General features: G+C 37.2%; 1 protein-coding gene across 1 annotated transcript; it reads right to left on the reverse strand.

Moving 5' to 3' along the window:
* Positions 1-16: 16 nt before the first annotated feature.
* Positions 17-3,660, reverse strand: LOC136817211 (protein let-653-like). Its single transcript, XM_067073551.1, has 3 exons — positions 3,336-3,660; positions 1,700-2,471; positions 17-907 (listed from the first exon to the last, which is right to left on the reverse strand). Exons 1-3 carry the CDS (start codon positions 3,630-3,632, stop codon positions 396-398), a joined length of 1,581 nt encoding a protein of 526 aa, XP_066929652.1. The 5' UTR covers positions 3,633-3,660; the 3' UTR covers positions 17-395.
* Between the last annotated feature and the right edge of the window lie 10,396 nt (positions 3,661-14,056).

Here is a 14,056-nt window from a genome sequence, read left to right on the forward strand (position 1 = left end):
AAATGGATTTCCACCATTCTTTATATAAAAAAGGCGTGTAGCCTATTTCATAGGATTCGTGTTTTAGTACATATGGTGCATGATATATTTCTACGTCTACAGATTTGTATCTTGAAGAGATAAAATAGCATGTAACAAGTAAACGAATATCTTATGAAGGTATGAAATATTCTAGTATGGCCATCTCTCAAATGTATTTACTATAAGAAATTGTCAAGTTCAAGAATTGTTTTCGTTTCCTCCATTCTCCGTTTTCAAATTCACAAACGATTGTAACAGACTTTCATTTTTGATATACACAGTCATACGCTGAACTGTGATAGAAAGAATATATACATGAGAATATTTTCCGTCCAAAATTAGGGGCAAAAGTTTTTCCAGAAATCATTCAAAAATTATCTTATGAAGAATTCCCAAGTGCCGTCAATATTCATATCTTCAGTATCGCACTGGAGAAATTTCACTGACACACAAATAGTATCGTAACATTGATTATTGTATAGACGATGATTCCTTCGCGTGGTGTGGCCATGCTCTAAATTTTCACAAGCTTCAGTACTCCACATTCGAAGCTCAGACGTATCATCAGCAAGATAATGAAAGGCGTCACATAAATTGGTCGGTCTTGGCGTAGCATGGACATAGTAGTTGAACAACGCCAAGCTGTTTTCATTTTTGGTGGAAATGATTTTCGCATGGAATAAATGATCAGGGGATGAGCCAGTACAACGCATTCTAATTTCACTGAAGCCGATCCAATTAGTTAAGTTGTCGAGCTTTCCATCCAAAAGATAATTCTGTGACCCAGCGTTCCCGATTTTTTTTATATTATTTGAGAGGATATCATAATAATTGTATGAAGAGGCGTTATTCTCAATGTACACACGCCCAATCTTCACCCAGCCTCCTGAACATTTAAAAGAATTTCGATCAAAAGACTAACTTTCTATTTATTTTTTTGTGAAGCAACAAAGCCTATTCTTGTCTCCCGAATAGACGCCCCCCCCCGCTAATTGTTAATCGAAAAAAAATCCATCCCCCCGCCCTTATTAAGACCCCCCCTGTAATTAAATTCGAGTAATTCAATATTTTATTACAGTGTAGAATAACCTTAAACTAATAACCTTAAATTTTCCTCTCCGTTAGTATTGGTTCTAATTTTACGTGTTTATTTGTTAAGAGTTGCTTTTTTGTTGTTGAAATTGATATCAGTTAAAAAAATTATATCTTCAAATTACCCCCCCCCCTCTTATTCCATCCCCCCGCTTATTAGAATTTAGAACATTTTCCTACCCCCCTGCTTATTCGGACTCCCCCGTCTATTCGGGAGACAAGAGTAATAGCTTCCAATTACGAGTATACTTGACATTTATTTACACCCCAAGATGAACCGCTGGGAAAATCGATTAAAAATCGTCTTTGGTGAGAAAAATCATACCTACAAGGCTACACTCAACTCTCGTCCTCTTAAAAAGTACAGCCAGTACTGCTGATGCAAGCTTGAAATCATATTTGTTCGAATTGCCGAGAGCAAATGAGATTAGGGAACTAATTTGATGAATTATAGGGCGATTTGGGTAAAAGAAGTTCGAGTTACCAAGTTCAGCTTAATGATATATAAAAAGTAAAATTGGTTGTTAAAAAAAATCTGAAATTCAAATTACCAAAAAGTTAGTGCAAATGGAAGGTAAGAACGTACCATTATCTGTTTCCATGTCGCACCATACTGAAACATTGTCATGAAGAACGACCCAGTAATGACCATTTGGCGATAAAGGGTGATCGTGCTTGATTTGTTTACATGAGCTTGCTGCATTATCCTTCATCAGTCCAAGTGGAGGGTTTGGTATTGGTTCAAGGGTGGTCGCTGTCGTAGAAGGGGTGGTCGTTGATTCTACCGTTGTTATGGTTGTTGTTTTTTGAGTGGTCGTTGTCGTAGTAGGAGTGGTCGTTGTCGTAGTAGGAGTGGTCGTTGTCATAGAAGGAGTGGTCGTTGTCGTAGTAGGAGTGGTCGTTGTCGTAGTAGGAGTGGTCGTTGTCGTAGTAGGAGTGGTCGTTGTCATAGAAGGAGTGGTCGTTGTCGTAGTAGGAGTGGTCGTTGTCGTAGTAGGAGTGGTCGTTGTCGTAGTAGGAGTGGTCGTTGTCATAGTAGGAGTGGTCGTTGTCGTAGTAGGAGTGGTCGTTGTCATAGTAGGAGTGGTCGTTGTCGTAGTAGGAGTGGTCGTTGTCATAGAAGGAGTGGTCGTTGTCGTAGTGGAGGTGGTCGGAGAAGATGTTGTGGGGCTTGTTGAAGTCACTGTTGTTGGAGTAGCTCTTGTCGTTGAAGATGTTGTTGCCGTTGTTGCGTCTTCTGATGAACCTTGTGATACATAGTGCTGGATTTCCATGGGAAAAACTTGATTGCTTATTGTTGTAGTTTCGGCTCTTGTTGTTGATAGACTGTCTTCTTCTTCATTTGATTTGTCAGCTTCCTGCAAAGAAACAGTATTATTTTGAAGGAATTCTGAAATTATTAAGAATAGAGCAGCATTTTTGTAATAGTGTAATCTCATGGTTATGAGGGAAATTCGGGATAAATTTCCCGAGGTCAATTTTGAAAGTTTGTGAAATTTCCCGAGTGCAACGAGGGAAATTTAAAATATTTCGCAATTTGACCGAGAGTAATTTATCCAGGATTTCATGGAAACAAGCATGGGATTCTGGGTTTGGATTGAAATTCTAACAATTCTGAAAGACGTCAATTTAACACTGGAAATCAATCTGAAAGTGAGGTCTCAAAAAAGTCATAGAAACGTGAATCGAGTATAATTGGATACTATTCCATTTACTTTTAAGCCTTCGAAGTTAGTAAGAAATTCGAAAAAGGTGATGAATTTCCAAACAATGAAAATTTCACTTTTGCGGAAAAATACAAAACCTTGGAGGGAAATTACAAAACCTAGGAAGGAAATTACAAGTTCGCGGGAAATTACAAATTAACGTAAGTAAAAACGTCAATCGAAATTCAATCAACCATGAGATTACAAAATGAATAATACACCCCCGTCTCACAGCCCCGATGAAACTTCTTCCCACAGTGAAGATGAAAATTGCTATCAAAAACCCAATGAGGATAGAAATTCGATCGTTTCCAGGTCAAAAATTTTAAATGGGGTCGAAAACAAAGTCAATTTTCCAGTGGGTTAATAAATATAGGGCATTTTTCAGGGATGAAATTTAGCCAAATTTTCCAGTGGTTAGGGGGTCCTACCGGGTCTGTGACACATGCGTTTAATAATGTATTAATGAAGAAAAATGGACAGTAAACTTACTCCACAAAAACTAATTTTTTTTACCTTTTGATACCAAAAACCATCAATCCCGTTAGTTGCACAAACTTTCTCGATACAACTGCATTTTCCAGTAGTATTCGAAAAATGAACATGGTTTCTGTTAGAAATAGCGCACAACAAAAGGCATTCTACTTCAAAGTAGGTGTCATATTCAATTCCATTTTCAGTCTGGCAATCTTCCTCGATTATAATAGTATTTTCAACCAAGCGATAAACATCGTGTTTGGTAGCATTGATCTGTAACGTTAGAATTGAAAATACCAATAATCCAGAGCAACAAAATTTCATGGTCGCATTCATTTTAATCTTCGACTTTATACTTTATGCTGCAAAATTATCCAACAATATCTTCTGTACACTGTAGGTTTTGAAGACTGTTTTAAATTCTTTATGAAGTTTATCCACCTATTGCGTCTAGTGAGTCAATAATAACTCGTCCAAAGTTTGTTAAATACTGTGCAAACTCAAACTGCTTTGCTATCTATAAAAACTACTTTTCTCTAGTTTGAAAAGATCCCAAACACACCACATTCCGGATATCATTACTCTGTACCAGAGAGTATATCCATGAATTGTTGTAGTAATAGGGTCTGTTTACAGAAAAGACAATCACCCCTTCCCAGCAGGGAAGCGACGTAACATTAACGTCGTAATTATGCCGCAAATAAACGATGTAAATATAACGTCTAGTTTTTACGTCAAAAATATGAATATATAACTGGCGTCTTATTGACATGACTTCACGACCCCGAAACGACGTACAAGTTACTTAACATTTACATATTCATGACGCAACTTTATGACAATATGTCGACGTCGATTAAAACATCAGGGGCACATCATAATCACGTAGAAAAGGGGGCTTAAAGATAACCTTCATCTGTCAGGGAAATCCCTCAATTGCGGTATACTGCAATTGAGGTAGTTTTCATTCGTGATTAGCCTACAAAGGCTTATAACAGCTACATATAGTGCTGGTCGACAAAGATAAACAAACATCGACTGTAAAAAAATCGTACGTTTTCTTTATTGAAAGAATCTGATCTACGGAAAAAATATTTTGTCTGTGCGTTAAAAAGATATGATGAATTATGTACAAAAATTGCCTGTTTTCTCCTTGAATCTTGAATTCTCTTTCTTGAATATACTGCAATTGCGGTATATGAAAAATTTAAAAGTGGCGTTTCACTGGGTGAAAAGCTGCAATTGTAGTAAGAAATTACTACCGCAATTGGGGGATTTCCCTGACTGATTTGTGGAATTTTTATTGAACTTTATCAAATAGAAGGATTTTCTTCCACTTTCACATCAAAGTAGTCTTAAAAACAACGTAGTTCTTATTAAAGAATAATGTAGAATAATGCTATGATCTTCATTTTCGTATCAGAAACTCTTCATTCAATCTTAGAACGTCATAAATGCGAAAAAATATTTAAAAAATATCCCTTCAATAAAAAATATAGCTTCAGTGCCGTAGACACAAATTATATTTTAGGGGGGCCCTATATGTTTAATATCTAAGGAGGCCCCACCATGGTTGGGGCCGACGGGCCAGGAATATTTTTAGACTTTATACCCTCCAGATTGGCTAAAACTGCCTCTCCGAAAGTCAATTTTCAGCAAAAGGAAAGTAGAAATTGCGTGCATATTAGTATATTTTCAAATCATAAGACTATCTTCTTACATAGTTAGTGCGTTAGTTAGTTATTTCGTTCTTTGCCACACGTCGGCTCAACGTAAAAGTGGTAAAAAGAGGGAAGAGATTAAGCAAATAAATCAAATAAGTAAATATACAGACAACGTTGACGAAATTTAAAAAAGTTACGTTATGAATACGTTTGAGGCATTACATCCTTACAACGTGCTTACGAGGTAAATTATCTACGTAGTTACTAAATAACCTTTCTACGTCGATTCGCCATTCCAGCAAGAATTTATTATACATTGGATCCGTTATACGGCCAAAATACTCAATTTTAAATTGAGTTTTAAAAGTCAATATTTGGAGGATATTTATTTTGTGTCAAAAAATGTCAAAAAGATGATGATAGTGAGCAAATTCAAAATGTATTTTCTCTATGCAGCTCTATGATTGAAAATAAATTCAATTAAGTACATTTCTTTTTATTTACGCTAATACAATATAATATTAATCCTTGAAAATAAACCCTTCATAAGTGGCTTAGAGGGAGTTTAATAAATTTTTAGTGCCTGTGGCGCGTATTGACCACCTATAACTTTGGTTACTCCGAAGGCCAAAACTCAATTTTTAAGTCAAAAAACGGCCAGTAACCAAAGTGCTTGGAATTTTGCCTGCTTAAGGGAGTTTATGTCGAGTAAATAGGTTTCTTTTGTTGTCGCTATAAAAAATCTGCATAATTAGCGTGTTGTGACAAAATTCTTTTGTTTCAAGCCTGATTATGCGCAAACTTTTAGGGCTTATATTTTGGGTACACCTCTCTTATACGAAAAGGTACCTATATTTTCTTGCCCAGAATTTCCTAGCGATTCTACTGATATAACCGCATCATGACCGCACCATAATATGGAAAGCTAGAGCTCGAGAAAATTATAACTTCATCTTGATTTTACTCGACTTCTGACAGTTTTACAAGAACCAATTTAATATCATTGCGTTAAGAATTTCTTTTGTTATACATTGGTAAAAATATTGTTCCTTATTCTTAAAAATTGAACTAGTAATCGGCAAAAAAGGAAAAACAAATTTTCATTTTTATCGTCAAATCATGTAGAAACCGTCCGATTTGTATGGCTTTTCTGGACTTTCATTTAATGACCTAATCAACGTTTTTACAATAGAATTTTCAATAGAAGTGATCATTGAACTTTGAGTAATCAGAAAAGCTGTTTTTCCATCTCTTTACATTCCTCTGATTGGATATACAAGTACCTGATTTTTGCTGATTTCTCATGTTCTAGCTATGTCCGGAGTAATGATATTATTGTACACTCTCCTTCCCCGATTAAATGGTTTTTGGAAATATTTTAATTGCGTTTTTTTATCAAAAATCGCTCATCCAATTCCCAAAAGATGAAGTTTTTGGAAATCATGTTGGATGAAGTTTGATCGCGGTCAAACTTTTCACCCAACATTTTTTAATGAGATTGACGTCACTTTTATGTTGGTTTCAATGTTGGATGCATTTGCGTAATCATGTTGGATGAAAATGTTTGACGTTTTTGCGCAAATGACTTTTCATACAACTTTTCGAATTTTTCCACGTGACTTTTCGTCCAACATTTCGTCCAACAATGAATTGGAAATGTTGGATTGAATGTTGGATTCATTTGCGCCGGCCTTTAAATTGACGTCTTTCAGAATTGTTAGAACTTCAATCCCAACCCAGAATCCCATGCTTGTTTCCGTGAAATCCTGGATAAATTACTCTCGGTCAAATTGTGAAATATTTTAAATTTCCCTCGTTGCACTCGGGAAATTTCACAAACTTTCAAAATTGACCTCGAGAAATTTATCCCGAATTTCCCTTTTTCTCTTTTTCGGTTAACGGCTCTTTTTTGTTGTTTTTTGATGATTTTTGAAGTCAATCATTGATGAACTTTAGACTATATCTTTTGATGGAATAATTTTTTTTCTTCACATTAATGATGTTCTAAGATCAAAGAGTCACTCGTTTGAAAATGATAACAATAGCATAATTATCGAGGAAGTTGATTTTCTTCTTCTTCATTTTTCATTTTCGTTTTTCCATTTTTTAATTTTTTTTTTATAATATTCCACTCCGGACTATCTTTTTAACGAGCACAAAACCGCTAATTAATTCAAATTCTAAAAACTGAAAAACAAATGAATCAAATATACTGTGGTAATTAAAAAAGTTACGTTATGAATACGTTTGAGGCATTACATCCTTACAGCGTGCTTACGAGGTAAATTATCTACGTAGTTACTAAATAACCTTTCTACGTCGATTCGCCATTCGAAGATAAAAGAATGATATTTTATACAATGGCCCCAAATCTTTTACAGTTAAATCAAACCATGGAAATGAAAATGGAGGGTAAATGAAGCTTACTTAATTTAGATTTTTCCTTCCATTCGAGGTTCTTTACCGAATTATATTCTTTACCGTTTATAAATACCGAAAATTTTGCTAAAATTTCCGAAATTCCGTAAAAAAATATTTGCAATTCCGATACTGATTTTTTGGGTTTTTTTCCCCGTTTTGACTAATTTTGGATTTTTCATGTATAAATTCCGAAAAAAGGGGATAAAAACTTTATAATACCGAAATTTCGAAGCAAAAATTAATGGATTTCCGATATTGAAACAATTTCAGAATTCCGAAATACTGAAAGAATTTTGCCTGATTTCAGAAATTCCGAAGAAAAAAGGGTCGATTTCTGCAATTCTGAAAAACCGTACGACACTTTTAAACCCTTGTCATAACTTTTCGAATTTAAACATGTAAAATGACGTACACACGTTTTAACGGGGTTTTAACAAGAACGACGACTTGAATGTTTTTATTGGAAGAAAGAGGCGAACTAATTTTTTCTTATGCTTTTTATCGGCCTTTGAATGCTGTTGTGTTGTTGTCCGACAAACGTTTTAATTTTTATGTTTTGATTTACTTTACATTTACAACAACAACAACAACGTTCAAGTTCAACAAGTGGCTCCTTACCGAAGTTATCGCAAGATGGCGGGAGAACTTGTTTACCCGAAAGGGGACGAGGCCACTTATCAAATCGGGATCGGCGGAAGACGAGCCTACAGCAGTCACCGACTCTTCCCACACACCCTCAAATTCGTTTTTTCGCTAAGGGTCATAGACATGTCGGTACTTATGACCCTTCTCACCTACCGACACCCTCAACAGACGTTGATCTGCCACTCCTAGCCGGAGATATTGAATCAAATTCTGGTCCACACTGCAACAAATGCCAGAAAGGAATCAGATCCAACCACCTAAAAAACACCTTGAGATGCTCAACAGACGACTGTGAAGAATTGTGTCACTCGAGCGAAAAGTGTAGCGGCATCGGCAGATGGCTCAAGAACAAACCGGACTGGAGCTGCAACGAACATAATTCAAACTCGACAGCACAACAAGTCCAACAAGTACAACCAAGCACTCCAACCAATGGCACCACCCAACAATCTACCACATGCGATGCTTGCGGGAAACGAGTGAGAGCTACCTCACTGAAATGCTCCACACCAAACTGCAATCAAGTCTGTCATACCATAAAGAAGTGTAGCAAGCTGAGCAGATGGAAGTCTATCAAGGCGTGGAAATGCAAAATCCACGACACACCTCTAAATGATAACGTCCAACAAACACCAGAAATTCAACCACAATCAACCCAATCACAGCAGCAGACAGATCGAATACAACCGAATCTAAGCTGTATCAACTGCGGAAAACTGATCCGTAAAACAACAAGTAGTACCCTCCTCAAATGTTCGACCTGCGAGAACTACTCCCACAAACAAACGAAATGCTCCAAACTCTCAAGAGACGCTGTTGAAGCAACTTTGTCACAGGGAGCAGAATGGACTTGCCACAAATGCGAACAAAAGAAGGAAAGAGACCACCTAACCCCAGGATTGACAGGAACCCCCATATCAGAGAATGTGAGAGGCAACACCAGAAATTCACTGAAGATCCTCCAATGGAATGCAGACGGTCTCAGCACTAAGGCACACGAACTCAAGAAAAGACTTGCTGAAGAAGACATCGACATATGTAACATTCAAGAAACCAAATTTCAAAGAAACACAAACACACCCAAAATTCCTGGCTATAAACCAACACAACGAGCTGATAGACAGGGCACGAAAGGAGGAGGCTTGATATCATATGTAAAAGATACGATCATCTTCGATTGTGGTCAAAAAAGCTCAGCTGACGCAACAGAGTGAGCCACATTTAAAGTGTAACTCAAAAAGAAGAATTGGATAACTATCACAAACGTATACGTGCCTCCAATCAATAGTACAGGTCAGACCATTGATTTCAAACCAGACAATATTCAAACATCCGAAGAATCCATCATTACTAGAGACCTAAACGGTCACTCCATCCTATGTGATCTAATCCAACCCCCAGACACCAGAAGTGGAGACATCGAATCATGGGCCTACGAAAACGGCCTATCAATAATTAATGACGGCACACCAACAAGAGTGAACCCTAGCACAGGAAACGAAAGCACCCCGGATATATCACTAGTGGGGAAGAAGTGGGAGAACAAATGCAAGTGGAAAGTCGGTGATCAAATTGGTTTGTCAGACCACTTTCCCATCACAATTACTGTAAACGACAAGATAACACAACAAGCTGTGAGAGGAATGAAAAGCAGATGGAAAAGAAACGGTGCAGATTGGTCATTATTCAGAAACGCAGTATAAGTGGCAGTCACAAACTTCGAAAACGGAAACCTACTGAAAAGAACATCAAGATTCACCAACCTACTCATCGAAAAAGCGAGGTCACTGGTGGGGAAAACAAAACCTCGCAAAACAGCAAAAGTCTACATGACCCCAACTGTCAGGAAATCCCTGAGAAAAAGAAATAGACTCAGGAAAGACGTCAAAAACCAAAGACAGGCATGGCTAGACGCGGGTAGAGAAGCTGCAGAGTCGATAAAGAAAGCTCGAGAAGACAGTTGGCAGGAACTCCTAGAATCAGCTATGGCAGACGATGATGAGAGCAAAATTTGGAGGCTGGTAAAATCCCTGAAAGGTTCCCCTGAAAGCAACTATCCAAACGAGGCGATGAAACATAAAGGACGGATAATCACATCAAACAATAAGAAAGCGGACGTATTCATCCATCACTACGCCGGTGTAAGCAGACATACTCTTGTCTCCCGAATAGACGGGGGGTCCGAATAAGCAGGGGGTAGGAAGATTTTCTAAATTGTAATAGGCGGAGGGGATGGAATAAGAGGGGGGGTTAATTTGAAGACAGAATTTTGTTTAACTGATATCAATTTCAACAACAAAAAGAAACTTTAGCAAATAAACACGCAAAATAAGAACCAATACTAACAAAAAGGAACTTTTTAACAAGTTTAAGGTCTATCTACACTGTAATAAAATATTGAATTATTCGAATTTAATTAGCGGGGGGGGGTCTTAATAAGAGCGGGGTGGATGGATTTTTTTTCTCTTAACAATTAGCGGGGGGACTTCTATTCGGGAGACAAGAGTACCTTCTCAAAAGACTAACGTACATTAAACAGAAATCTGAAAAGAAGCCTGGAGGCCGCAACGTTTGATAATGAATAAAGCTGTGTATTCAAACTAGCAGAACTCCGCAAAGCAAGCTCAAATATGAAGAGGAAAGGCGCCCCAGGACTGGATGATATTCCCCCAACCTTCCTACGAGAACTGGGCCAGAAAGCACAACAAGAACTTCTTGACATCCATAACATCTCCTTTCTCCAGTCGACTGTCCCACAAGTATGGAGATTAGCGACTAATTCCCCCACTTCTGAAGGCTAACAAACCAGCAAGCGAACTAGGATCACTCAGACCAATAGGCCTAACCTCATACATCTCGAACCTATTCTAAAGAATGATCGAGGAAAGACTTTATCACCTGGCAGAAACCAACAACCTGTTCAACCATCAACAAGCTGGCTTCCGCAAAGGAAGGGGATGCGATGACCAAATCAACCGAGCCATACAAGCAATCCATGACGAATTTAACAACAAACCGATGCAACGCTCAGTACTGGTGTTACTGGACTTCAGCAAAGCTTATGACACAGTCTGGAGAGAACGCTTTCTCACAACTCTATTGGAGCAAGGTATACCCAGCAAATATGTCACACGGCTTTACAGATTCCTCGAAAACCACCAAGCCAGTGTAGCATTTAATGGAACGACGAGCCAAAGAAGAACGATAAGGCAAGGCTTACCACAAGGATCGCTCCTCTCTCCAATCCTCTTCCTCTTTTATATGATGAACTTGCAAAAATATTACCGCAAGAAACCCTAAACGCAATGTTTGCAGATGATGTCTCAGCCTTAGCGAGAGCTGACACGAAGGAAGAAGCTCAATCCATCGCTCAAGCGACCGTTAACGTAGTCGTGGAATGGTCAAAGAAATGGAAAATCCCTTTAAACGCAGGCAAGAGCGAAACATCGTTCTTCAGTACTTGGGTAAAAGAAGCGAATTGGTTACCCGACATCATTGTCAATAACACCGTCATCAAAAAAAATAAGAAATCCCAGACTACTCGGTGTCATACTAGACAGAAATATTTAATTTAACACTTTGAACCACATGTAGACTTCGTGACAGAAAAGATCAAGAGCAAACAAAGGATCATAGGGGCTGTATCCAACACGGAGTGGGGCTGGAGGAAAGAACACCTGACAAAAATACTGACAGCACTGGGGACGCTCAATCTCAAACAACTTATAGCCCAACCAACACGAAATTCTAAAACTCTAATCGACCATGTTGTCACAAACATCGACACCAAACTTATAGCGAGCGATGTTGTTTTATGTGACGAAATCTCAGACCACGATTCTCCTTTTTGTATCCTAAAAATCAACAAACCTCGATATGAACCGCGGCACAAATACATTAGAAACGAACAAACTTTAGTACTCGCAGACTATATCAATGATTTTCAACAGCTACCACTAAACATTGTGTATGCTTTCGATAACACCTCAGACAAAGTTAATGCACTTAATAAACTTATCACATTTCAGTATCAATGAGAAATTCTTCAAATAAGAAGCGTAAAAGTGATGCCAGTGATGAAAACAATTCTATTAGGCATTTGTTTATTCTATTTTACTCTAACTATAATTATTTTCATCTCTTCTGTCTTCAGGTGAAGGAGCTTGCTGGGTGGTTTTTAACTACTGACTGGCTGAATCAGCAGTGCTTTGATAGGTGAACGTGCACTACAAAGAAGCAACATAAAACCAAAATATACATAGCATTATGACTGTACGCACAGATTGTGATTGATGGAGAATAATATAAAATGGTCCTGCTGAATATAAATTGTGCTAGTTCATGTTTATTTTGTGCAGTTGCAATATTTACGAGATAAAAGTCAAAGAGAGGAAAAACCCTTTAGAAGATGACTGACTGGATGATAATTGATATCAAAATGATAATTCATGGTTGCTATTTTTGTCATTGAAGATTTCTTCAATATTTGTTCGATATAACGGAATCATTTTGATTTGGTTTGGTTGAGTCCATCGCTTGCTGACTCTCGAGAGATTTTTGTTCATTGGAGCTTGACCAATTACAATAAGACCAATTTATATTTGTACGATAAGTTGATAACAAAAGCATGATTGATAGCTTTAGCCCAAAAAAAGACAACTTAAGTGATAAAAGTACCTATATGTGACTTTTGATGCTAGCTCGAATATAATTTCAAACAAGACGACTTAAAGTCGAAAATTTCGCCTAGAATTTGAACTGCATGGGAAAAACAAGAAGTAGAGATCTACTTTACATCGAGCCTTGATGAAACAATTTCACAAGAACAACGAGGCTTAAAATCACTAAAAAATAAGACCAATTTAAGAACAATTGTTGTTTAATTTTTAAGAACTCTTATAAAGTAAAAATATAAAAAACAACAACATTTAAAATTAGCAAAAGCTTTTCGGTCTTTCCATCATCAGTGCTATTTTTTTCTTAATCGCGTATTCGTGGGAGCGTTTAAGATTATTTTCCATAAGAATTCCTGGTCAGGGTGGTTTTTGAGATGCTTTGCAGGTTCAGAGTTGTGCTTAAAGTTATTATGTTCTGACCACCTGGTTTCAACATTACGTTGGGTTTCGCCGATATAATTCAATCCACAAGAACACGTGCCTTCGTAAATTTTACACGCTGGGTGTGGATTTTTATCCTTCGAGTTAAATAACTGTTTTACTTTCTTTGTTGCCCATTTTATAGCAAAATCAATTTTGTCGTCGGTAAAAAACTTCAATTTTTCAATGAATCGTTTTGCAAGTTGTTCATTGGTATCTGAAAATGGAACCTCAATGAGTATGAATTTGCGTTTTTCTTTGAAAAGGAAATCAGGTATGATACAATCATCAGTTAATTTCGTTTCAAAATCTTTGATGACGCTTTCGGTGAATCAAATTGGGTAACCTGCTTCTCTAAACTTTTCTCTGATAATTTCCTTTTCTTTATTATAATTGTTACTGATTCTATATGATCGATTTAGGTCACCAGTGATCGTATTACGTTTATACCTTTTAGGTACCTTAGAAGACCAGTGTGTGGGATGCTTGTTCTGTTTCCTGTGTACAGATGTTATAACTTGGCCATTTATCATTGTTATATCAGTGTCCAGAAACTTAGTTGGTTGGGTCTCGATTGTAAATCGTATATTTCGGTGGTAATTGTTCATTCCAACGTAATGTTGAAACCAGGTGGTCAGAACATAATAACTTTGAGCACAACTCTGAACCTGCAAAGCATCTCAAAAACCACCCTGACCACGAATTCTTATGGAAAATAATCTTAAACGCTCCCACGAATACGCGATTAAGAAAAAATCTGGAAGCCGCATTAATTGCCCTTAAGAGACCACGTCTTAATGACCAACTCGACTCTGCTCGTTTAATTCTTTTTAGAAATGGTGTAACATAGATTTTAATAGAAAAGAGACATTCACATATCCCGTGAGAATGCCTCTTTTCATTTTTAATAGCTTTCTTTTATTACTTTTTAATG

This window comes from Clytia hemisphaerica, unplaced genomic scaffold (assembly GCF_902728285.1).
Source record: "Clytia hemisphaerica strain Z4C2 unplaced genomic scaffold, Clytia hemisphaerica genome assembly, whole genome shotgun sequence".
Taxonomy (NCBI): Eukaryota; Metazoa; Cnidaria; class Hydrozoa; order Leptothecata; family Clytiidae; genus Clytia; species Clytia hemisphaerica.

Bases quoted from the DNA above. Each gene is read 5' to 3' on its own strand.
- LOC136817211 (XM_067073551.1), bottom strand. From the start codon at position 3,632: ATGAATGCGACCATGAAATTTTGTTGCTCTGGATTATTGGTATTTTCA. The intron at 2,472-3,335 runs GTAAAAAAAATT...GTTTCTTTGCAG, and splicing joins ATGGTTTTTGGTATCAAAAG to GAAGCTGACAAATCAAATGA. The intron at 908-1,699 runs GTACGTTCTTAC...TTAAATGTTCAG, and splicing joins CGACATGGAAACAGATAATG to GAGGCTGGGTGAAGATTGGG.